General features: G+C 41.3%; 1 protein-coding gene across 3 annotated transcripts in view; it reads left to right on the forward strand.

Annotated features, from left to right (window-relative positions):
• Window positions 1-23,210, forward strand: part of PHACTR2 (phosphatase and actin regulator 2) — a 103,990-nt gene extending 80,780 nt beyond the window's left edge. For 2 of the 3 annotated variants that reach the window (XM_090279930.1, XM_090279932.1), the window contains 3 exons: window positions 6,097-6,234; window positions 9,477-9,553; window positions 9,774-10,899. In XM_090279930.1, the coding sequence (XP_090136056.1) occupies window positions 6,097-6,234; window positions 9,477-9,553; window positions 9,774-9,840 (282 nt within the window). In that variant the 3' untranslated portion in view covers window positions 9,841-10,899. Of the gene's footprint in view, window positions 1-6,096; window positions 6,235-9,476; window positions 9,554-9,773; window positions 10,900-20,320 lie in introns of those variants that run through there. The other variant, XM_090279931.1, reaches the window with a different exon arrangement.
• The last annotated feature ends 3,280 nt before the right edge of the window (window positions 23,211-26,490 follow it).

Raw genomic sequence — 26,490 nt, forward strand, 5'->3', positions numbered from 1 at the left:
TAGAAAAGAGAAACCAGTTTTAAAGTGAAGCCCACAGACCACCCCATTCTTCACCAACCCAGCCATTTAATTCAGCCAAACCATTGAGTCTCAGGAGGCAGCGCTGCAGAGAGGATTAAGTGAGGCTTATGTGTAGAAACAATCACTCAGGCAATGCAGTCATAGGCTTATGCCCTTTGAAAACAGAAAACACATGTTAATTTATGTAACATAACCAACAAGCAAACAACAAGAAAGAAGCCTCCGGCTCTTCGCCTCGCTAGCTGGAACATCAGGACCATGTGCCCCGGACTTACTGCAGACCTTCCGTGGATCAATGGTGCCAGGAAAACCGCTGTCATCGATAGGGAACTGGCACGACTAAACATCGACATTGCGGCTCTACAGGAGACCCGGTTGGCCGACAACGGAACTATCAGAGAAACCAACTACACCTTCTACTGGCAAGGGAAGTCTCCGGACCAACCAAGACAGCATGGTGTTGGGTTCGCTGTGAAGAACACGCTTGTTAACTCCATAGAGCCACCCACAGGAGGCACAGAGAGATTACTTACCCTCCGATTGTCAACAACTTTCGGCCCAGTCAGCATTCTTAGCGCGTACGCCCCAACCCTCTGCGCCACCATCGAAGAGAAAGAACAGTTCTACCATGCACTGGACAAAGCGTTATCCAAGATCCCCAGAAGTAACGCTCTCTATCTCCTTGGAGACTTCAACGCAAGAGTAGGAGCCGACCACATGGCCTGGCCCACCTGCCTTGGAAACTTTGGGAGAGGAAAGATCAATGAGAATGGTCAGCGACTGCTTGAGCTTTCGTGTCACCACGGCCTGTGCGTGACAAACACATTCTTCAAGTGCAAAGAGATCCACCAGGTGTCATGGAGGCACCCCCGCTCCCGCCATTGGCACCAGCTTGACCTCGTCATCACCAGAAGAACGGATATTGGCAGCACCCTCCTCACCCGCAGCTACCACAGTGCAGACTGCGACACGGACCATGCCCTCGTGGTAAGCAAGGTGCGCATAATGCCGAAGAGGTTGCACCACTCCAAGATGAAGGGTCGCCCACGCATCAACACCAGTTGTGCCAGCAACCCAGTTAAGACCCAGCAATTCATCAACAAGATGGAAGATGCACTCGGCGAGGGAATGGTGGCAGACGACATTATCGAATCCAATTGGTCACGTCTCCGCGACGCCATATACAACTCCGCCATTATTGCTTACGGGAAGAAAGAGCGGAAGAACGCTGACTGGTACGAGGCTCACTGGGAAGAAATGGAACCCGCGATCGAGGCTAAGAGGAAGGCCCTACTGGCTTACAAGGTCACGCACACTCCCAGTACACTTCAAGATCTACGGGCTGCCAGGAACAAAGTCCAGAAGACCGCCCGCCACTGTGCCAATACCTATTGGCTAAACCTGTGCAGAAGCATTCAGGAAGCCGCCGATATAGGCAACGCACGAGGAATGTATAAGGGTATCAAGAAGGCAACAGGCCCAATCCCCTCCAAGATCGCCCCCCTTAAGTCCAAGACAGGTGAGGTCATCACTGACCAGGAACAGCAAATGCGGCGGTGGACCAAGCACTACCTCGAGCTGTACGCGATGAGGAACACCGTAACAGACACTGCTCTTAACGCCATCCCAGACCTACCAGTCATGGAGGAGCTAGACACCCCACCTACTGCGGCAGAGCTCGGCAAAGCCATCGACCGCCTCGCTTGCGGGAAAGCACCAGGAAGCGACGGAATCCCTCCAGAAATCCTAAAGAGCGGGAAACCAGTCCTGCTACAGCCGCTCCACCATCTACTCTGTCGCTGCTGGAAGGAGGGTTACATCCCCCAGGATATGAGAGACGCCAACATTATCACCATGTACAAGAACAAAGGAGACCGCAGCGACTGCAACAACTACCGGGGCATCTCTCTCCTCAGCGTCGTCGGCAAAGTATTCGCCCGGGTCGCTCTTGCCCGCCTGCAGACCCTTGCTTCCTGCGTCTACCCAGAGTCCCAGTGTGGCTTCAGAGCTGGCCGATCAACAGTGGACATGATCTTCTCCCTACGCCAGCTGCAGGAGAAGTGTCACGAGCAGCATAAACCACTCTACCTCGCCTTTATCGACCTCACGAAGGCGTTTGATCTGGTCAGTCGAAGCGGACTCTTCAGCTTGCTACGGAAGATTGGCTGTCCACCACATCTGCTTGCTGTGGTCATGTCCTTTCACGACAACATGCACAGCACGGTGTCCTACAACGGCGCAACCTCTGAGGCCTTCCCAGTCAGCAGTGGAGTAAAGCAGGGCTGCGTCCTCGTGCCTACGCTGTTCGGAATCTTCTTCTCCATGCTCCTCCAATACGTCTTTAAGGACTGCAGCGAGGGTGTCTTCATTCACACCAGATCCGATGGCAAGCTCTACAACCTGGCCCGTCTACGAGCCAAGACCAAAGTCAAAGAGGTGCTCATCCGTGAGATGCTCTTCGCCGACGACGCAGCTTTGACATCACACTCCGAAGAGGGACTCCAGCAGCTAGTCACTTGCCTTTCCCACGCATGCAAGGAGTTCGGACTAGCCATCAGCCTGACGAAGACGAATGTTATGGCTCAAGGCACGGGGACTCCCCCATGCATCACCATCGACGGATACACCCTGGAGGTTGTCAACGACTTCACTTACCTCGGGTCCACCATCTCGAGCTCTCTGTCAGTCGACTTGGAGGTCAACCGGAGAATCGCCAGGGCAGCCACAGTTATGGCCAGACTGAACCGGCGAGCGTGGAACAATTCCAGCCTCACTGAGAAAACCAGACTGCGCATCTACCAAGCCTGCGTACTCAGCACTCTCCTCTATGGCAGCGAGACGTGGACCACCTACGCAAGGCACGAAAGGAAACTCAACAGCTTCCACATGAGGTGCCTGCGACGCGTCCTGCATGTCGCCTGGCAGGATAAGGTCCCCAACACCGAGGTGCTGAAGCGAGCCAATATGAGCAGTTTGCATGCAGTTCTTAGCGAGAGACGCCTCAGGTGGCTCGGCCATGTCAAAAGAATGGATGCAGGCCGTATCCCCAAAGACCTCCTCTACGGCGAGCTAGCAGAAGGCAAGAGGATGACAGGGCGCCCAAAACTGCGGTTCAAAGACATCTGCAAAAAGGACATGACACAATGCTCCATCAATCTCAACACATGGGAAGTTCAAGCAGACGACCGCCTAGCCTGGAGGCTCGCGGTCAGGCAAGGTACGTCACGTGCAGAGATTGCGCGCAACGAGGAGGCGGCCCAGAAAAGATCGAGGTGGAAGCAGCGTCAACAGCAGCAACAACAGCCATCTGCCTTCACCTGTAACAAGTGTGGTAGGGATTGTCACTCCCGAGTCGGACTGCACAGCCATTCTCGGCGGTGCAGATAGACTCTCAAGAAGCTACGCCATCGTCTCTCGAGACGGACGGCTGCCGACGAACCAACAAACAAGTCTTTAAATCTGTAAGTCTTATTGGGAAGACATCCAGTTGCAAGGCACTTGACATTATACTTGCCTGCAACTTAAATATCTTTGGTGATATCACAGACATGGTTTAATTTTCAAGTGAAACCATATTTTAAATGAGAAGAAACTTTTAAGACAGTTAGCTGCCCTACTTTACAGTCTACTACTGATCATTGTGATTTTCCTTGAATAGTGGTTTTTCTCCCTAAGATTACCCTCTTGTCATTAAAGGGACTACATTAAGTCCATTTTTAATTTATCCTGTTCATTTGCATAAACATAACAAGAGCAGCAAATGATCACTTATGATCTTTAGTTCTGCTTTGCTGGAACTTACGCAAGGAACATTTAGGGTGACCCTCAGTCTGCTCTTCAGGGCACAGAAGCTGGGCCACATTCCTGGCATTCTGGATGAATACTTTTTTTAAGTGAACTTGATCATCCAGCCTACTGCAGTGCTACCCAAATTAACAAATGACTTACCTCGGGCAATTGTTTCCACAATTTATCAAAATATAAATCTGATACCAGGGCTATCACTTTTTTCCTGTAAGTGTTAAAATAATAATAGTCTATGGGAAAATCAGGCACTGTCAGAGCTTGTGTTTCATTATGGAACTTTGTTGGGTGATTGGTCAGATATCCCTTCACCCTTGGATAAGGTAGGATGGGTAAAGCGTGACGTCTGCAGTGAAGTGTGTGACTTCACCCACATTGATCTGGGCTGGCTGGCAAGTCTGAGCAAAGGCATTCTAAGACAGCTAGAAGAAACACTACATTTCCATGGAGAAAGTTAGAGATTGTGTTTGTTTTGGTTTTGATTTTTAGGAGAAAAGATCCTTTATTTGCCTCTTCTTTTCCTCAAATACTCTTAAGTGTTAAGTACTTATCCAGCTGAGAAAGACTCTGGACACTGAATTTCTAGAGATGACTATTCTTCTAGCACTCCATGGTCACTAGGTTCCAGCTACAGATAAGAAGTAACCCCTCCTCCTTGCTCCAGGCTCACCCCTGATGTGCATATCATCTTCTCAGTCCAGTTGGGCCCTTCTAGGAGGCAACAGAGCCCACCCTTCACCCCTGTCCTCACTTGCCTCCACTGTTCAGAGCTCCCTGTCGTAGGTGCAGGCCAGTCCATATCACTAATGGCTACCCTGTCACTAGCACCATCCTGTAGAGCAAGACTGGATGGAGAATTTCGGACCTGTGTGGCCTTTGGTCACTTGGCTTTTGGGAAGTCCCCAGAGGCAAGGGTTTCTCTACCTCCTTAACCTCACCTGTCCTGGATAGGCAGTAAGAATCTTAAGAATATAGATGAGACAGTAACTGAGAGCATAATTCAACCACTTAGATCATTCCTTCCTTTGTCCATTGCCCACCAGGGCTTTACGAACCTAGAGGGGACTGAAATTGTCATACCTCAGGATGGGTATAGACCCAGGCCTTCTACATGTCTTTGAATGCCTTGAAGATTAGAGCCTGGATTGAGTTCAGCCTCTGGTTTTACTCAAGAGGAAACCAAGGCCCAGAGAAAGGGATGTGTTAAACCACAAAAACGTTTTTTGTGATTGTGCTTAATTTTTCAGAAGGTTAGGCCTATGTAAATACAGAACACCTCCAAAGAGAACTACTCAGACAGTGAGTAGTCTGGTGTATACAGAGTACATATATGGTGGTAACAGGTACTGAAAATGGACCCCATGGGTAAAACAGAGGCTTGGTCTGCCTGTGTGACAATACCATGACACCTCCTAACTAAGAAAGGCCACAGAGGTGTGAACCTCAATAGCAGAGAGTGAGTGATGTCTGTTGACCAAGGGGCCATGTTTCTTTAGTCTCAGAAGCATCTCTGCCTTGAGCTTGAGAAAGGAGCAAGAGAAGAAAGCAAATACCCTACCCACAGGCTGGGTAGATATTAATATAACTATAAATTCAAATTTGACAAAGACCACGGGAGGAATTCACATTATTAGAAGCATCTTAAAGATTGCAGCTGCTTTTAAGTAGTTAGCACCACACTGAGTGAAGTTCTCTAGCAGGTCCCGCTCCTTGTGGTCAAGGTCTTAGAAATGTCAAGTCTAAACCTGGGTCCTTAGCCTCTCATGGAAGAGTGCCTATAGGCAGACCCTTCACTGGACCATAACTCTGTGCACTTCTGAATATATGGGGTTTAATAAAGTAGGAACCAGGATTTTTCTTCTTATTTCCCAAAGTTGCAGGGCTTTTGTCTCAGTAATTCAATTCCAAAACTGGCCATCCCATGTCTGGATTTTTATTGTGTCTGTGCTGCTTCATGTTCCCTGTGTCAGGGATGACAGGCGCCTTTATCACAAGGCCAGGCAAGTTGGTGAAAATAGCAGAAAGCAGACGGTTGCCAAAGACTGTGACCTCTCTAACAATGACGATTTTTATAGTCTCAAAATGAGGGCACGCTGCTTTCTAGTTCTTATTAGAAACTCCCAAGATGCTGCTACCTTTTTTTTCCCTTTTCTTTTGATATATGAAAGTGACCTTATTTAACCACAACTCTGAAGTTCTCTGTAGCAAACTTGCCACGATGAGGCTGTAAATGGTTTACTGAACTCGTCCTTTGTCCCTATTCTTCTGCAGCTCAGCCTGAGACCCACAGTGGCAGAGCTGCAAGCTCGAAGGATCCTGCGGTTCAACGAGTATGTAGAAGTCACTGACTCTCCCGACTATGATCGCCGGGCAGACAAGCCCTGGGCCAGGTTGACACCTGCAGACAAGGCAAGAACTCCAGTGGCTTGGCCATGATTTCACTTATGATTTTATTAGTAATATCGATGAAGTTCTTTCCACTAAGTCTCAGAAAAAAACTATTATTCTCATAGTATCAAAAAATACTACATATTGGGTCTTAGTGCTGTCACCCGGGGCTTGTTTTGTTTGTCTTAGAAATACCTGGTTTCAGCTCAGTTACTTTCCATGGTTGGTCCAACCCAGCAGCACTCAGGCTTCAATCCCACTACTTCAGCCTACCTCTTTCTGTCCCATATCTTTCAACAAAATCAGTCCGGTTTACACTAACATGAAGAGTGATTAAGCCTAAACTCTGGTCTAGAAGAGATTTAAGATGATTGTACATGTGTTTCACTAATACAGAGGGTCCTAATTACTTTTTTCCCCTCATAACAATGTGAGGAAATCTCTTTCGATGTAAGAGGAAGTAACTCTTGGAATAAAACTAGGGTCATTCTTCAGTGAACTTTTTTAAATGAGTATTGCATTTCTTTAATTGGCTATAGTCACAACGTGCTGGTATATTTTTTTCAAGCTACCAGTTCCTATCATTTCACACCACATTCATTGCCTGTCACTGACTCATCATCTCTAATTACAAACCAGTACACACAATATGGAGATCTGACGCAATTACCTGGACGTGTTAAGCTCTGAAGCCTCATTTGATTGGAAGGAGCAGAGGACCTGAATTAGAAGGCAGATGCGTGAGCCTCATCTTTGTCCCTTCATCCTCATTTGATGTCTAGCAAGTGATTTGATCTCCATTTCATCACTTGCAAGAAGAGTCTTGAAGAAGTTTTCGGATTATCAACTGCTTTGTAACAAACCACGGCAAAACGTGGTGACTTTAAAACAACCATCCTATATTGTTCATAGTTTTGTGAGGCAGGAATTCAGGAAGGGCTGAGCTCAGCAATTTGTTTGGGAACCACGTGGCATCAGGTAAGGTGGTGCCTGGGCTTACAGAATCCACTTCCAAGATGGCGTCTCCACTAGCTCATCATTGCCTTGCTTGTTGCTCGTTCGCCTCTTTCTGTACCCATGTGGCATCGCATCCTCCAGTGCCTCTGCTTCCACCGTGGGTTCCTCACAGTGTGGTTTCCTGAGGGGAAACATGGCCACTAGCTTGCAAGAAGAAGGAAGCAAAAGATGCTAGGCCAGTGAAGGACTACATCCCGGACTGGCACAGCCTCACCTCTGCTTTGTGTTCTATTAAAGCAGTTACAGGTCTCACCCAGATCCAAGATGAGCTCCACCTCTTGATGAGGGAAGGGCAAGGTCACATGGCAGATGAGCATGTGGGATATGCCTGTAAACATTGAATTGACTGTCTATGCATATGGTCATAAGTGAATTATAAGTGTTGTGACTATAAAGAATGTATAGCACACAATTTACAATTAAAAATAAACTACACAGGACTCTTTTTGTAGCTCCCACATCCCAATTGATTCTCAGAGAATGTTTTTACTGATTTTTGCCAGATTCTTAGATTGGTAGCCAACCTGCCATCGAGAATAAGGACTTTGACTAATTTGTCTTTGAGGCTCCTTCAGTGGCAGTATCTTCTTACACATAGTAGACCCTCTGTAAATGAAAATGAAAGAATTGTTCGTCACAATCACAAACTAAAATTTAACTCATTTTTTAAAATATCATAATAATGACATTTTATTGAATACTTACAGTATACAAGGCACTTTCAGATATGCTCTTACTTGATTCTTGTAATATTGTGAGGAATTCTCATCCCCGTTTTCCAGATGAGAAAACAGGTTTGGAGCAAAGTCACTCACTAAGGGTCACACTGATGTTGAAGGCATGGGTTAGATGAGCATCCATGACTTCTCACTCCGCGTGGACTCCTGTCCACTTCCTCCACTGAAACCTGAACATTCAGAGGACAAATTTTAAGGGAACATAGAGACAGGATTCTCTGCCACTATCCATATTAAAAATACCTCCTTTCAAGGAAGGCTTTTTGATAGATGGGAATTGATGAGTTTTACAGAGCATCTTTACTATTTCAGTTCCTGGTTCTAGGTACCAAGATGTACAGGGATTAAAGCAAAGTATCCTCACTGTTGGTGTCACTTGTGCAGCCAGAGGTACAGTCTTATCACAGGGGCCTCAGGCCCACAAATATCTCTCTGCTCACTTCATCTCTTCCAAAATCAGTAACAAGAATTGTTTTTTAAAAAAAAGAAAGAAAAGAAAAAAATCATCTGTGCCATCACCTCCCAGCCATAAGCTCCCCTTAGAAACTGTAGGGGCTGAGGACTATATTTGAGGAGATGAGGCAGTCTGACAACAGCACTCAGTTTATCACATGGGAAGGGGCGTTGGGAGAAAACCGTGTATATTGCAGAGTGAGGTGACAGAACTGAAAGCCAGAGAGAGGCCTCCTCTTCCCACCACAAAGTCGATTTTCATGTCTGTCAGTGAAGTAACTCTCTGGTTGGTAAAGTCCTTCTATGTTGTAGCTGAAGAGTCCAGTTTTCAAAGAGATTACGGAGCTGTTTTTATTAATAACTATAAATTTACACAAGGACACTATTCTTTGTAGAAAAATGAGGATATAAAGATAAGCACAAAACTGAAACCAAAAACCATCTGTGATCTAGCCACTATTGTCAATAGATAGCTGACATCAACAGTTTGAGTGTATCTCAGCTTGTCAACCTGAAGAACCTAAGCATCTTTAAGCCCCAACATTTAGATGGCGTGAATGATGTAGTCGTTAACTAGTCAATAGTAATAACATTCTGTTTTATTTGAGTAGCTTTTTACGTGCTGTGCTGAAATGGTCTTAACTGTCAGTATTAAAGGAGAAATGGCAACTGCCTCCTCGTTAGCTCTGGGGCAGCTCTGACTAGAGCCACGTCAGAGAGATTACCACTGTGTGTGCTATTAAATGCAGGACTTTCACAGGGAAATATATTGTTTCTCAGACAGTCTCGTGACCTGCACTAGCCTTGTGGTCATCAAGGGTGGGAGATGTGTGTAACGCATAGATCAGACCCCAGAATGAGTTTAGGAAAAGCCCCTTCCTTCACCTTGTCAGTGACACTTGGAAGAAATCTATGCTGGTTTTAGTTAGCATGACATTACATCTGTTGTACTTCTCCATAGTAGAAATTAGGAGTCCCCTGCTTTGCTGATACCCTATATGCTGAGGAAATATGTGACCTAAGTAGCAATTCTGTTTATCTTTTTTTCCTACTTAGGCAGCAATAAGGAAAGAGCTAAATGAATTTAAAAGCACAGAAATGGAAGTTCATGAAGAAAGTCGACAGTTTACAAGGTGGGTAGACAAAATGCAGTTTAGCATATTAAAAATGATTACGATGGTAAATTTTATATTACATGTATTCTACCACAATTAAATTTTTTTAAATACAGCCTAGCATAACACCATCTAATGAACATTTCTAAAATTAAGGTTTATTTTTAATTTTATTTTTGTTTTTGTTTTCAAAAAAGTCAGAGTCATTCTAAAGGGCTACATTTTGGTTTCTTTTTAGTTTTATTTTCTGGGCCAGAAGACGAGCACCAGTATCCTTGACTCTGCTTTTGAAGAGACCCAGTTAAAGTTTTATGCCCAGAACAAATGCTAGTGAGAGTGATGTGGGCACCTATGTGTCTGCTTTGGACTCACAGTAGACATAACTTAGGATAGAAACTCAACCTTCAGAATATGTACAATAACTTAACATAGGAATCCAGTTTTTATTGGTGCCACAGAAGCTCACTGTACTCCCTCCCCTTTTCCTGCCAGCTCCCTTCAGTTTAATAAGCTTTGTGTGATCGTGTAGTCTGGCCCCCACAATTCACAAGTGTTGTGTATGTTTCTCTCTCACAGGTTTATGTGCTTTGCTTTATATAACAGGTGTGTTCCTAAAAATTCACCTGTCAATAAAACCTTTAAAAATTGAGTTGTTAAAAAGCACCCCGGGACAGATAATTACATGAAGAATTCTCTCTGGAAAACCTGTACTGATCCCCTAAGCTAGAAACAACCTCTGGAGGGCAGCCATGCATCACGGTGCCACTGTTCTGCAGTGGCTCCTGGTGATGGTGGGATTCCATGCCAGGGAGCAAGTCATAGGACGGAAGTAGGATTTCACAGTGAACCTCTTCCCTGAAGTGTGTGGGGCCTGCCTTGCTCCATAGATATTGCTCCTGTAACAATAATGTCTGGTGTGCAAAAGAAGCTCTCCTTTCTTCTAGTGATATTTCTTTTGTTTTTTCTAAAGTTATGTATTTATTTTGTGTGTGTGTGAATGCATGCAGGACTTTCAGATGTCCTGACTGTATAGGGCTGTTCCCTATTTGAAGGCTCCGTCCTATCCTAATCCACACACAGACCCATCACATGTGAATATCAAGCCAAACCAGTGTCCTCTCCTCTTCTCCCTTCAACTTCTGGGGTCAGGAAGAGTTCATACCTGTGGTCACACTTCTCTCGTAAAATTGATCATAATAAGCTGGCCGGATATTTATGGTGACATCGAGCTGCCCAGGACCTCCAGGCAACTGGGAAGATGGCATGTTGTTGTGTCATTGAGTCCTGACCCCTGAGATGTAGTGACTGCATCAACCCAGTCTTTGTAGTTTTCCTGGAAATTGTAGTATGATCACCTCATTTCATTTGATGACATTATATAAAAAATACATTATAATAAAAAATAATCAAACTTTTAAAATGCCTTCTTATGGAACTTCTCAGTTTATGAAAACTAAATATTAATACTGAAAGAGGTTCTTTGTATTCTATTGTACATGATAAACAAGTAAAAAGAAAATAGGACACAGGGGGAAGTAAAGGTCATTTCTTTTTTAGGTATGTATTTTTAATGTGAACCAGTAATATAGTTTAAATAAACGTTCAGACAGTTTAAAAATTTATCAAGTAACCTGGCTGCTGTGGCTCAGTGGATTGAGCGTCGGCCTGTGAGCCAAGTGTCGCTGGTTCGATTCCCAGTCAGGGCACATGACTAGGTTGCACATCAGGTCCCCAGTTGGGAGCACAAGTGAGAGGCAACCACACACAGTAATGTTTCTCTCCCTCTCTTTCTCCTTTCCCCTCTCTCTGAAAATAGATAAATAAATAAACAAACAAATAAATTATTTTTTTAATTTATCAAGTAAAAATGAAAACTCCCTTCACTCCTTCCCTAGTTTCATTCCCATTCTCACCAGTAATCACTGGTGAGAGTTCAGTGTAGATCCTTTTAGACATTTTTTTCTGTGTATTTACAAATGTATATGTGTGTATACACATCTACATATAGGTACACCTTCCCAGTCACACCCAAAACAGCATCTAGAAAATCCTTCCGTATTGCGTCTATTAATATCTCATTCGTGACTCTATGGTATTTCATAGATAATATACCATAAATTATTGAACAGTTATTCTATTGATGTTTATGAAATTTTCAGATTTTTGTTAGTAAAACAATGCTGTCTTGACTTTCTTTATAAATGTATCTTTGTGCACAAACACCAGTATTTCTGGATTAGTCCCATAGTGGATGTACTAGGTCACTGGATATATTTTTTTATTTTGAAAGATATTATTCTGTGACCTAAGTTTATGAACATGCCTGGTCCATTCACCCTCATCAGCATTTGGGGGTGATGATGGTGGTGAGGGATCTATATTCTACAGAATGAGCATTAATATCCTATTTCACTGATTTCCGTAAAGTTGGACATCTTTACATACCTTTATTGACCACTTATTGTTTTATTCTTTGATTTGTCATGACCAGCTTTATTTTTGGGGTGTTTATCTTTTTTTATGGATCAGTAAAAACTCAGACATTGTGGATATCTGTCCTTTACTCCATGGCACAATACTCTCCCCCAACTTATTGCTAACATTTTCATTTGTATGGCCTTTTGTTTAAATGTTTGCATATTTAAATTTTTCTGTATTATAATTTTTTAATTCATTTTTTCATGTCCTAGGGAGGACAGCCAAGATTATAAAAGTATTACCTTTAATTTTTATATATACTTCTTTTTTTCTTTTTTTACACTTAGATCTTTCATCCATGGGGCATTTATTTGGGTGTGCGATTCAAGAGAGTAAACTAACTTTACTTTGTTCCAAGTCGATGGTCAGTTGTTCCATTGCCACTTACCTCCCCCTCGATGTGAAATTCTCCTGTGAATGTACACACAGGTCGGTTTCCAGATTCTGCAGTGGGCTCTAGCAAGCTATTGTCTGTCCTTGCACTCTGGCACACTCTTTAATTAGAATAGGTTTGTAGTATATTTTTGTATCTGGTAGGGTATTTTCTCTTCTTAAAAATCCTGTTGACTATTTTTCTGTATTTATTCATTTACAGAAATTTACAGGATGCTTCTTGTGTTCCATAAGATAGTATACTAATATCTTCATTAAGTAAATATTAATAGATGCAAATAGGGAATGAGCTGAATTTCAAAAGAAAACTACAGCTTGTTTTGTTTGTTTTTAATAATAGCTGATATCATGGATAAGCTCTAAAAGTTTTCTAAAAACTATTGATTTAAATAACACTATTTCAAATGTCTTTCTACATTAAGAAAAATTAAATATTCATGTCACTAAGATAAAGGCACCTTGCTTCAATATTCTTAAATACTTGGCAGTAAAGCAAATGTCTGCTGCTGTTTTTCCGTTAATTTATATTACATCATTAGACTTGTATTCCAGTACAGAAATATGTTGGCTTTGAGACTTATAAAAATCATGCTTGTGATTTTCACATTGTTTTCAGTATTTCTTATTTCTTAATGAATTTATTGTGGTGACGCTGATTAATAAAAGTACATAGGCTTCAGGGGTATCGTTCTATAATATGATACATCATCTGTGTATTGTACTGTGTGTTCACCAGCCCAAGTCAGGTCTCCCTCCATCATCATTTATCTCTCTCTACCCTCTTCTACCTCCCCCCACCCCTTTTTCTCAGTATTTCTTTTAAGAGGAAATGTTTTGTTAAACACTGCTGTGTCTAATCCAAATAGTACAAGAATACGATAATGTTTTACATTTACAAAATTGCTTATGTAGTAGATAGTGGTGCTGTTAGTACTAGTCACCCCTGGAGAGAATAAATATGCTGTTGATCATTACCCAGCCTCTCAAGTGCAACGTAGATACGGAGCAGCTCGCTTATTAGCTCTTCTTATTAGTGTCAGACATTACCTCCTTATATTAAGTAAGCCTTTCTTTAAAACCTGAATCTATTAACTCCCTGGGCATTTGGGCATGTTAAAAGGGTTGAGACAGCCCTGCTCCCTTTGCCGAGGCCCCTCTTTATCCAGAGATAATCTCGCTCACAGTGATGTATCTATCTATCAGTCAACATTGAAGGCTCTGTTCCCATAAATAGCCTTGTTTGCTTCTCTGCATAGAGACACAAAAAGCTGATTACTTTGGTTGTGGCTGGGAAGGGGAATTGGGTGACTAGGAGCAGGCATGGGAGGGATTCTTTTCACTACTCACCCTTTGAAACTTTTGAATTTTTGAAGCATAAGACTTTATTACCTAGTCAAAAAACAAACAAACAAACATTGAAAACTAATATAAAGGATCTATTCCCTACTGTTTCTGTAAGTGAAAATTTCATCATGATGACTTTTCTTGAATAATGTGCTGGTGCTAATATTAACTGTGACACTCTTGTTATTGGTGTGCCAACAAGACCCCTTTGAAACCCCCATATGGAATACATTCTGGGACGTGTTAGATCTGTAGTGGTGAAGAATTGTAGTGATCAGCTCTTCCATCGAATTTCCCAAGTTTCTCCCACTGTGTTACAGAGAGCTGTCTGCAATGGGAATGCATCCTAGGGCCACGTAACACGGGTGAGGACAAGAGGGCCCTGTGAGGATTCAGTGTCCTGCTAGGTACCAAGCCATAACCTTGGCCCTTAGAACACTTGCTGCTTATCCGGCCACATTCTGTATTTTCTCTGTGCAGCAGCGGCCCGCCCACACCACGGTTCAAAATCTCAAAGACCCTTTGAAAAGCCATTGCATTCTGGAAGGAGGTCATCATGGCAAAGAAAAGCCATTTCCCATGCCATTGTACATGGAATTCCTACAATTTAAAATAATTCTCTAAATGATAAAGGCAAATTGTATGAAAGGTCAAGTTTTATTGAAAAACTAAATTTTAAAATGGTTACAGCTGAGTATTAAGATTATGAGTAATTGTATTTTTCTCTGGAAATTCTGTTTTCCCATTTTTTTGTGTCAGCGTGTATCAGATTTATAATCAAGAGAATATTATTTTTTAAAAAGTAGGTTTTATAAGTAACGTTTTTTGGAGTGTGTTGTAGTACTTATAATAAGGGATATTATGAAAGACTCATAGGATCATTGAATTGATGCTTTTAGAATGAAAATGGGCCTCAGAGGATTATGGCATACTGTTAAGTGGAAAAATTAAGATACTGACTAAATGCATGTATAGCAGTGGTATATTTTATTTAAAATTCAGATGCATAGAAAAAATAGGAAATGACATTAAAAAAAACTCTTAATAGTTTGTTACAGAGTAAGATTATAGTTTTTTCTCCTTACAAATTTTCTTTTTTAAAGATTTTATTTATTTAATTTTAGAGAGAGGCAAAGGGAGGAAGAAAGGGAGAGAGAGAAACATCGATGTGAAAAAGAAACTTTGATTGGTTGCCTCTCACACACACCCCAACTGGGGACCAAACCCACAGCCCAGCATGTGCCCTGACTAGGAGTCAAACCCATGACCTTTTGCTTTGTGGGACAACACCCAACCCACTGAGACACACCAGTCAGGGCAGTTTTTCAGATTTTCTTAATGTAGTTATGTTAAGATGTGTATGTGTGTGTTTGTGTTATGTGTGTGTGTGTGTGTGTGTTTAAAAGATTTTGTTTATTTCTTAGAGATGGGGGAAGGGAGGAAGGAAGAGAGGGAGAGAAACATCAATGTGTGGTTGCCTCTGGTGCACCCATAACTGGGGACCTGACCCACAGTCGAGGAATGTGCCCTGACTGGGAATCTAACCTGCGACCTTTTGGTTCGCAGGCCCAACTCAATCCACTGAGCACACCAGCCGGAGCTATGTGTGTATTTTTAAAGCTATTATTGTATTCTATTCCATCTTGTGGTGTTGTTATCTTAACTAATGAAGTAAACGACTCTTTCAACTCCTAGCTATGCTTATCACAATGTGACATGGCAGAAACTACACATGGGCCCAAATAAAAATTAAGGGTCCTCCACAGAGGTACTTTCTTTCATGGGTGCTCCATTTACCTGCTACCTGGACAGAAGCTTAAAAGAATTGTAAAATGCTGCTTTAACCACCAGAGTTGAAACCATGGCTCAGCATTCAAAATAACAAAATCCCATTCAACCTGTGGTCTGTTTTCTTGGATAGAGGAAGGAGCAGTGTTTCAAGAGAACCTCATATTTGTTCACCCTAAGGGTGTGTACCGGGACAATCAAACCCTTTTCAATAAAGGGGAAATGAAATATTCAGGATTACTGTATATAACAAATGGGCAAGTATAGGAACATTCATATTTTACATTTATGAGTAATTTTATATTTTGTATTACCTGAATGAATTTACAGGAGTAATTTTTTAAATGAATTATGGAGGAACCATATGGAAAAGAATTATTTTTTTCCTGAATTCCATGACTGAAAAAAGCTTTTCCCCTATTTACTCCCACTCAACAGTATGTAAATAAGGAAAGTGTATTGCAGTTTTAACAAGAAGAAGAAAATATAGATAACTTCACATTTGAGTCTCTGGAAAGCTCTGGGGGAAAAAAGAACAGCAAGAGAAACTTAGTTATGCTTAGGGTACGGTGAACGTATTTATTGCTCCATCAACTTGAAGCCTAAAGCCACATTTTCAGTACCTCTAACATAAAATTTTAGAGCTGGATTTGAAGATAAGATGCCTAATTTAAACAGCATATATAAATGTCCTTACCTGATTGGGTAGTGCAAGAACATATGTAAGTTTTTTTTACCAGATCTGGGCAGCCCATATGAAGAGAGGGAGGTGCATATTATTGCATTCGCACTGTTAGTTGGTCACCTCCCCATCCGAGCCAGCCCTTGAAGCTATGCTAATGGCCTGTGACCTTCCCTGCAGTTCAGACTGGAACTCACTCCCTAATGGGATCCATGGACAAATTGTGTCTGCAGAAAAAAACAAAAAGTCTTATAGTGTCCTGCCAATTTTTAGAAATGTTTTTACAGGACACTTTCCAGAAAAAGGCTGGACTTTAGAAGGTTCTAAAACTCTTCTGGTCCACGGACTACTCACTTTGTTCCCCAACCCAATTTTTAATTTACCTTCTTTATCCCACAGACATTATTGATGGGAGGAGAAAACCTCTTATGGCACCTTTCCCCAAACGTGTCCCCTGAATCCATGACCAAGTGAAGATTAGGGCATTATGGAGTGTTTGGTGTACGGAGCCCAGCAAATAAGGAGATGGCTAAAATAACTGCTAGATTACATGAGTGTGTCATTCCTGGAAGAGCTGAACCTAACAGAGGCAAACCTTTGGTAGCTCATGGTGGAGATGCTGCTGGGCAGCGCATTTGTGCATATTGATGAGACCCCAGGGCTTCTGCTCCTCCATGTGCTCTGGGCAATGCTTCTGTTTCCCACCTGGAAGGAAGGCAGTGCTGCTGGTTTCAGACTCTGGGACATCACTGGACTCCTTGCGTTTCTAGTAGTTGCGAAAAGTTTGTGCTGGGCCCATTCTCATTCAGTTGTCTGTGTGACAAAAGGCAAGTACCTTTGATATGGCTGTAGCAATCAAAATGCTGCTTGGGGATGTGGCACAGGACTTTTCTCTGGTAAGAATGGATCAAAACTGACTGACAGATGTAGAAATTCAACTGAACACCTTTTTTATTCCATTCCACCCCCAGGGCACACACACACACACACACACACACACACACACACACAAAACCCTTTGAATGAAAGTATGGATGAAAGCATGTTTGGATTTCATTGTCTAGAGTAGGTTAGTGTACAGAATCTGAAGGCTGGCATCTCCACTTACTAGCTCTCTGCCTTGGGTACATGACTTAGCATCCCTGTGCCTCAGTTTCCACATCTGTACAAAAGGGATACAGGGATAGGTACCTCATAGTATTGTTTTCAGGATTAAAATAGGTTTTACATACATGGCACTCGAACTTGTACTAGGCACACAGAAAATATTAATAAATATTCGCTATCATTATAATTACTATCTGCCTCATATTTTATATTTAAAAGTTTGATTTAAGAGGTTTTCAGTTATTTTGTAATATTTTTATAGAATTTTTATATTTTTCTTCAAGTTATGGTTGACTTCCTAGAAAGCATGATACAATGTCCGATCAGATGGGTTATCGTAGATTAGCATACATGTAATTATAACTTATTTTAGGGGCCTCATAATTGGATTCTTCAGTTACAGAGAATTATTTATACAAAGACTTATCAGTAACTTTCTGAATGCCCCTGTATATATGTATTCAGTTGTTTATGCATTTGAGAAACATTTATTGAGCACATAGAGTGAGCCAGACTCTGTTCTGGAACCTGAGAATTTAGAACAAGTCACATAAGGTCCTCACTCTCAGCTTCTTGCTCTCACGTGGTTATCTTCTAATGAGGAAGGCAAACCACTAACAAGCCAACAAACAAATATGAGAATATCAGAATGGGTTAAGTACTATGAAGAAAATTTGACAAGATGCTGTGCGAGGGACATGGGGTGGGTATAGACAGGGTGGCCAGGGAAGGGGTCTCTTGAAGAAGTAAAAGTTATTCTGTGATTTAAGTGACAAAAGGAAGCCACCAGCACTCTTGGGAGAGAGGAAAATATTCCACCACCAAAGTAGGTCAACCAAGGTAAGGGAAGAGCTAAGGCAAAAGGCCCAGGAAAATATTTTTACATGATTAGAGGGTGAAAAGAAGACCCCCATGACGGAAATAGTAATATTGTCTCCATTTTAAAAATGTAGAGCATCCAAATTCCCACACCTGCCCAAGGTTATAGTTGGGGTAGAGTTAAGAGTGGAACTCAATATCTACTTTAGTCACAACATGTTTTGGGAACCTTGGTGTATCTTATTTTTATTATGACTTTTGGAAAGTCAAACATGCAAAAGTAATATAAAAGGCCCTATGCATCCATCATGCAGCTTCTCCAACTCTCAGTTTATGGCCAATCTTGTTTCACTTGTTCTTATGCATGAGCACAAAATTGGAGAGCATTTGGGAGCAAAGGATTGGAACTTAGGGTATTTTGGAAGTAGTGATGGAGATACTAGGGGGGACCCAAAAAACCCCGGAATTATCTTCTGAAGAACAGGCCCCTTGTAATACAGGCTTCCCCAACTAGGTGAGTGTTCTAGGAACCCATCTATATCAGTGTACCAGCTGGCGTTATTGTGAGAGGCTGCATTTGGCTTAGTGGTTTTTTTTTTCAAGATTCTTTCAATGCCCATTTCATGATGGATGATTTATGAGCATACCTACGCACACCACGCTGAGTATTCAGCAGTTTTTGACCAAAAACATCATCACCCCGTGCCCCACCCTCCCTGTTCACCCAATCTTGCCCCAAGTGACTTTTTTTGTTTCCCCAGATGAAAAGGTCCCCAAAGGGAAACATTTTGCCAGTGTGGAAGAGGTGAAACAAAAAAAAGTAGAAGCCCTAAAAAGCATCAAAATTAATGAGGTCAGAAACTGTTTTGAGCAGTGGAAAAAATGTCTCAATAGGTGTATTACATCAAATGGAAAGTACTTTGAAGGTGACTGAAATTTAAACATACAAGAATAAATACACATTTTTTAATAAATAAACTTTGGTTTTTGGGGGGTCCCCCTCATATCTAGAAAGATGGGCCACAACCTAAAATACCTCAATCACTGCTCTAAGAAATTTAAATATTATTTTGTAGGGAATGGAGAACAATACAATGATATTAATAAAGAACTAGAATAATCGGGTGAATATTTATGATGATAATGCCAGTGACCGTGAGAAGCATAGATTTTATCTAAATCTATGGGTCTGGACAGGGAAATGAATTAGGAGACCGGTTTATTGGGGCAGATGCACATTAGATTATATAAGACAAACAAAATGTTTAACAGAGTTGCATCAATGTGTACTCACAGAACTAGGCTGAAGAGGCAGATCAGATAAGGCCTTATGGAGAAAATGGCTTTTGACCTTGATCCTGAACATGAAAACACAAATGAAAAATGAAGGGAGGGGATTGCACTGTTAGGGAACAGCACGTTCAAAGCACCGTCTACCAAATCACAGCGAATGTTCAGGAACTCACATGGAGGGATATGAAGCATGCTGTTAAAGCAGTGCCAGCAAAGGGTGGTGAGGGCTGTAATGAATTCAAAGACAGGCCCTCAGGGCAGCATTGGGTGACTGATGGGACATGGAGGGTGAAGGAGGGGTATGAGTTGCAAATCTGAGGTTTTAGACTAAAAGCATTTTAAAAGACAGAACGTTTAACAAGATAGAAAGTACAAAGATAACCTGTGTGGTTGTGGACATGCTTGTGGAACCTTTGTAAGGAAACTTTCAGCAGACAGTGGGCAATTCGGGTGTAGAGAGTAGATCTGGAGTCCGCAGTTGGGAGGGGTTGAGAGGCTGAAGCTAATGAAATAGTGACTGTCTGTTGAAGTTTTCCTTGTACATGTAACTACAAACCAGATGTGACCAAAACCTTTATGAAACCTCTCACTGCGCAATACAGGTCAGAACATGATGCCCAAGGATAGCGATGTTTTGTGTATTGGTTGCTCTATATCCTGGATGATAGAACCAGCATCTTTTGTACAGGGTGTGTTTCTGCTTTCCAACACAACATCTATTACAGTATTCTGTTATGACAGTAATTTATAACAGTTATTCAGGTGCGAGATGTCTAGAGCTGCCTGTGATTACAAACATCATCACCGTACCTTACTTCGTTCACTGAATGCGGACTGTGCTTCTATATCACAGACTCAGAGTTTCCATCTTCTCATTTCAGGTTTCATCGTCCGTAATGAGGTGCGCGACACTTTGGAAACATAGACCGATCATCTTTGGGGGGAGCCTTGCTTCCTGAACACCTGATATTGCACTGGGCTTTGATTGTGTGTGTATCTGTTTAACTTGTGGAGAAGAAGCGCATAGAAAGTGCTGCCCCCCCTCTGCAGCCCAGATGTGGCCAACAAGCAAAGGGACGGGTATAGTGACCTTGCTGTCCGGCATGTGTATTGATGGTAAGGGACACAATGGTTACACCAGTTATTCTTCTTCAGGGGTTTTAATCAAAGAAGATGAGCAGAAGACAATCACTGGCTCCCTGTTACCAAAAAGCCAAATTTTAGAGTGCGGGTTTTAAAAAAAAAAAGGGGGTGAGGACAGAATGGAATGGCTGGGCACGGGCAAGGGGTGGGGGTTGAAAACCAGAAAGAAAGAGAACAATTTCATTATGTTAATGAAGAAAAGAAAAAAATCGGAGCATGAATGTATTTTTGAAGTAGGCTTTTGATAGCTGAGAACTTACTAAGGGATTTGGGGATCTAATCACCCAGTGTGGATTACTTAGAGACCTGATCCTAGAAGAATATTCTTTCACCATTGTGTTGGTGCTGTATAGTACCATTATTTTATGTTGTGCCAGTGAATCCAATTGCCAGAAATAAGTCTGAGTGTTTTCATGCACCTTTTTCTTAAATGCAAGAGGCTTTTATGGACCCTTAACAAGCATGCTTACCCAAATTCTGTTGCATGCTTTACGTAGCATAGATATACATACTTTACTTTATTTTTAATACTCTTTACCTAATGTACCACAAGGATAACAGGACTGGGAATAAGGTCAGATGTGATGTGACCCTATTAAACTGTGGCAAGCTTTAGAAATAAATACTTTGGTCTTTCCCTAGCTTATCTCCAAAGTCGAAACAGCCATGCTTGATCTAAGGAAGATAATATCGACAATCGCATCTTTTTTAAAAATCTGATTCCAAAATTAAAACTTAAGCAAAATGCAAGTGTTTTGCCAGCAGTTAGCTCTTAATGGGACTGCAAAGGACTACTTATTTTCAGTGCTGCATTAAGTTGGATTGCTGCTATTTAAAAAGATAAAGCATGTGGATCAAAACGTACTCATTCAAAGACATAAAAGAACACAGAAAATTTTTGCTTAGTGGAGAGTGAGAAAAATCTCATTTTGTGTTTTAAGAGTCTGCAGATTGCATACATAAATATAACATTGAATTTCAGTGCAAAAAATAAGTGACTTTAAAGTTATGGAAGGTTCTCCTCTGAGCCTACAGTCAATATTGTTTACATTAATAACCCCTCTGCTGTTATCTTGCTCTTTTCCATGGAGTCACAAGCATAGCATGGCTTCTGCTCCCAAACACCTATGACCATATGTAAATACCACCTTGCATTTGATTTTCTTCACAATTGTTTTGTGCCCCCTTGTATTAAAAACACCTGATTTGTGTATAATAAGACAAGACCTAACTAGACTTAATTTTATTCTCAGAGCTTGGACTAGAATTTTCTGAAATGATTCCGATTTATACTATGGAAGACTGTAATTTTCTACTTCAACCGAAAGCAAAGATTTCATCTGGTGGATAAATTTGGATCCTGCCCCTTATTGATAGTTTAAAGGCTCCCTTGACATTGGGATGGTTTTGCTTAAAAGTAAAAATAATTTGGCCCCAAGTAGTCTACTACAAAAAAAAAAAAAGGACCATTTATAACTAAGAGAAGTGACCAGCATGGTTGCACCTCTTGCTGCACACAGCTGTGTGCGGTGATGAAGGAGACGTAGATTTCTGCACTAGCATCATTTCCTAAATCGGATAAGACATATTTTTGCTCTGAAAAGAGTGCTTCTGTGTGCCTCAGTGTGTGCCCCTCTGGCTGAGGCTTTGACCGTTTCATAGTGTTTCAACCCAGCCATGGATATTACTCTGTTGTGATTTGTTGCTGAGGTCATCCTCCTCCTTGTACTATTTTATTATCATTGTATTGTCTTGGGGAAAATACCAAGGACTATAATGTTATTTTAATTTTCTTTACCTATGATTTTTTAACATTGTTTTGATTTCGAATCAAAAGACCTCGCCTCCAAAGAAGGGGTAAATACAAGACATCACTGTTTTCTCACTTGATATGCATGTTATAGAAAATCCATGTTTGGTTGATAAAAGGAACAGATTTTTCCCACCAGTGCACGTGATGCAACCTTTTCTTCCCTACCATGAGATGCACCCAGTACAAAAATGAGAATCTGGTGCCTCCGTATCCTGTTTTTCTTGTATGATAGGTCAGAGTTGTGAACTACCCACACCTTTTCTTCGTACTGATTTACGTGCTTAGAGAAATGTTTAAAAGCGACACGTTTTAAAGTCCAAAAAAATTAACTGCTGCTAGTCTAATACTTAAGAATTGGAACCACCAATTACTTCATTAGATTGGTTCTTTAAATAAAAAGCTGTGGAAAGAATCAAAGGATTGTGAACTAAGCTATATTTTGCAGAATAGGCTCTATTTTAATAGCTGATTATAAAAGGCAGAAACATTGCATTTGCACCTCAGCAACCCATGTAGAAGTCTCTTGCTTGGTAGCCCTGAACCAATGTGAAGGTGTGAACCACCCCCTCCCATATAATTATGCCTCTGCCTGAGCATTTCTGCAGTTTCAGCATCTCTGCAATCTAATCCATAAGCTACAGTTCTATAAAGAAGATTAATGTGTGTGTGAATCGTGTTGCTGTAACAGAGCTCCAGGTTTTCCCCTATTTAGAGTGCAACATTAGGCTGACATAGAGGAAGCCCATGGGTTTTCCTGAGTCCCCGAGATCTGAAAACAAACATCTCTAGGAAGGTTCCAGGCGGGAAAGAACTAGACAGACTGTAAATGGCTGTTTCCATGGGCTTTATCAGCATCTTTGTGGTCATTACCAATCAGTCTGACAAAATTAGATCTCTGGTGGGCAGCATTAAAGGTGGCCCTGCCTGATAATTCACTGTGTGTGTGAAATGTCTTGCATTTTTTATGGTTGATATAGTTCACCCTTATGTTAATTCCTTAAATGAGTTAAATGAAATCTATAATATTCAGAGAACCATTTGGGGTTATTTCAATAACTTTTAAATAAAGGAAAAGGCTAACTCACCTCTCTCTCTCTCTCTCTCTCTCTCTCTCTCTCTCTCTCTCTCTCTCTCTCTCTCTCTCTCTCTGATTTACCCAGAAAATCTGACTTTCTGGTTTCATTTTATTTCCTTGATTAGCACAATGATTTTTCACTTATCTTTTTCTAATGTTAGTAAATGTATTCTGTAAGTAGAAAGTTCCGAAATATAAGTGAAAATCTGTTTAAGGAAGTAGAGGACTTACATACACCCTTGAAAAATGATCTAATATTGAAAATGAGAGATAAGACCTTAAAGCCCATAATTCAGGTTTTGCACCCTGCAATTAATTTAGTGCTGCACTGGCAACTTTTTTTTTTTTCAATACAGTAGCTTATACTTAAAAGAGAGAAAACTCTGCATTAACACTGCCTGTCCTGATTAAGTACCACATTTTACCACATAACAGGAACTGTATTTATACTTAATGGAGTGAGGCAGACACAGCTTTTGAAAATTATACTGCATTCACAATAGAAAAAGGCCGTCTTGTCTACCACATAGTAGTATGCCCACATTTAAACGGGGGAGGTTTCTCTTCCTCCTTTCTTGCTCAAAGTTTTCTTCAGGCTGTTACTATTTTTTAAGGGGTCCCAGCAGCACATTTCACGTAGAGTGAGAAATCTTCAGAGCATGTGAGGACGGATCAAACTCACACAAGATATATAAACTTATGTCTCTTCATCAGTATGGTAGCTCAAACATTCCTACATTTTAATTATCTTTTTAAGGCTAACCTTACTAGTAAAAGTATATACTTTGAAGCTAAAGTTAATTTCTTTACATCATTAGAGTATGCTGTGAACACTAAGGAACCGCTTAGATGCAATTTATTACGAAGTTGTCTCTCAGCCCCATGAAATAGTTAATATTTCACTGCTGAGTGTTTGCTCCCTACTAATGGGCGGGCTATATCACTCTGCTTTATGTGACAAAGCAAAATGAGCTTCTAGAACTGAAATATATCCTAGAGGGGAAAATCATCAAATTAATAGAGCCGTCTTTCTGAGAGATAGCACGTCTCTGGATAGGTTAAATCCAAGATTCAAAGAGTAGCGTGGGACTCTACTATAACTTGGGAGTGACCAAAAGGTGGTGGGGGCAAAGGTAAATACCCCCAAACCATGTTCATTCCTTTTTTTCTTTTTTTGTAATCATTAAACTTTAGCTCTATATGGAAATGTGAATCACCGTTAGTATTTCTAGAAAACAACAGAAACATAGTCCACTTAAGCTTTTTCAAAAACAAGGTCATCCCATATTAACAAATCCCATTGTATATGCTTTAAGATTTCTGGCACAAAAGAAAAGAGAGAGAGAGAGAGAAAATCCTATGGCAGTTATTCCCACCAAAAGCCAACTCTACAGGCAAGGGTCATTTTTAGCTTTGCTTGGATTTTCTGCACATACACACACCAAAAAAAAGAAGCAGCAGCAGCAATTCACTTGTTGCATTACTAGCACAGTGGTGCATATGAGCAAAGCACTGTGGATTAATGTTTCTCAGTGGGTGTGCTGTTGGCATTTGAAGCTGGGTGATTCTCTGTTATACAGAAATATCCCACTCATTGTAAGCTGTTCACTATCCCAAGCCCCTGCTGACTAAATGCCAGTAGCATGCCCAGTAGTTATAAAAACCAAATGTAAGAAGTCCTCTCCCATGTTCAAATGCCCCCCACCCCCATGCCCCAGGAGGGTGGTTGCACCTCCCTTGAATGCCACTGTCTACTGCAGTTTAGGGCACACAGGAAAAGTGTCTTATCTCTGAACATCGTCCCAGCTGCCCTCCATTTCTTTGGGCCGTGAATCATTTTGTCCCCATTCATTTTTCAAGCCTTCTGCTTCAATACAGCTTTGATTTGCCAGTTCTTCAAGGAGGAGGTTACTGGGTGGCCACAGCAGTTCTAAAGGGCATGTCCCGGTGCCTATTTAAAGAAGAGGTTTCACGTGAAGCACACTTTTTCATTTTTTGACCTCACGATTTTACTTCAGAATTACACTGTTGCTCATAATCCTTGTCAAGGTCATGGAGGTTGTTGCATGGCTTAACCACAAACATGATGGCTGACAAGCCACATAAACAAAACCAGTGGTCCATGAACATCACCGTTAGATTTTACCTGGGAAGCTGCAACCTCTGTATCCCAAAGCAGTCACCTGTTTATCCCAGTAAAGAACCATTTAATCCACCTGCAAAGTTTGAATCCCGCCCCACCACCATGTACGTATAGTCATGTAGTGCAACTTTTCTAAGATCTGTGAATACTGAGTTTTGAAGGAAATGTGGATTAACTGTGGATTGCGTGAACATTGTTTATACTTCAACGATGATCATGCCCAGAAGAGGATGAGTCTTACCTAGGGAAACATCACACTATGCTACCAATACCTAAATATCCTTACTCTGTTGCTTTTTATCACCAAATCTGCATGGTAAATGTGTCTTGAAATGATTTGGATGAATTGTGGCTAACAGAATGAAATTAATTTAGCCACTATAATTTTTTAAATATTCAAATTTCTAAAAATCTTTTTTGAGAAAGAGCAACTCAGAATTGATAAAGGTGGTTATATTGTGAACTTTAGATGGTGCTTAAGAATTTGTATCTTGTTAAATACCAGTATTTTTTTTTTTTAATAATACATTGAAGGGAGTAAATGAGGCAAAATGCCATTCCACCCTCAGGTCAATTTTATGGTATATTAAAATGCCAATAATATTTGTGCCACTTGCCAATATGGGGGGGCTTTTCCCTTACTGGATGCTTGTGTTAGTTTGACTATTCCACTATGTCGCTTAGAGCGCCTCCACAAGGAGAAGGCGCCGTTACAATGCTAAGTAGGGTTTGAAAACAGTCTGCATGAATCTAGGGTCAAACCACTTTCATTACTTAAAATATAGGCACTAATATTTTTATATATTTTTAAATATTTCTTCTGTGGCTTAGATATGTGCCAATGTGTTCACAATATTCTGCACCGATTTCACCAGAC

The sequence above is a fragment of the Furipterus horrens genome, unplaced genomic scaffold (assembly GCF_987537825.1).
Source record: "Furipterus horrens unplaced genomic scaffold, mFurHor1.1.pri manual_scaffold_6, whole genome shotgun sequence".
Classification (NCBI taxonomy): Eukaryota; Metazoa; Chordata; class Mammalia; order Chiroptera; family Furipteridae; genus Furipterus; species Furipterus horrens.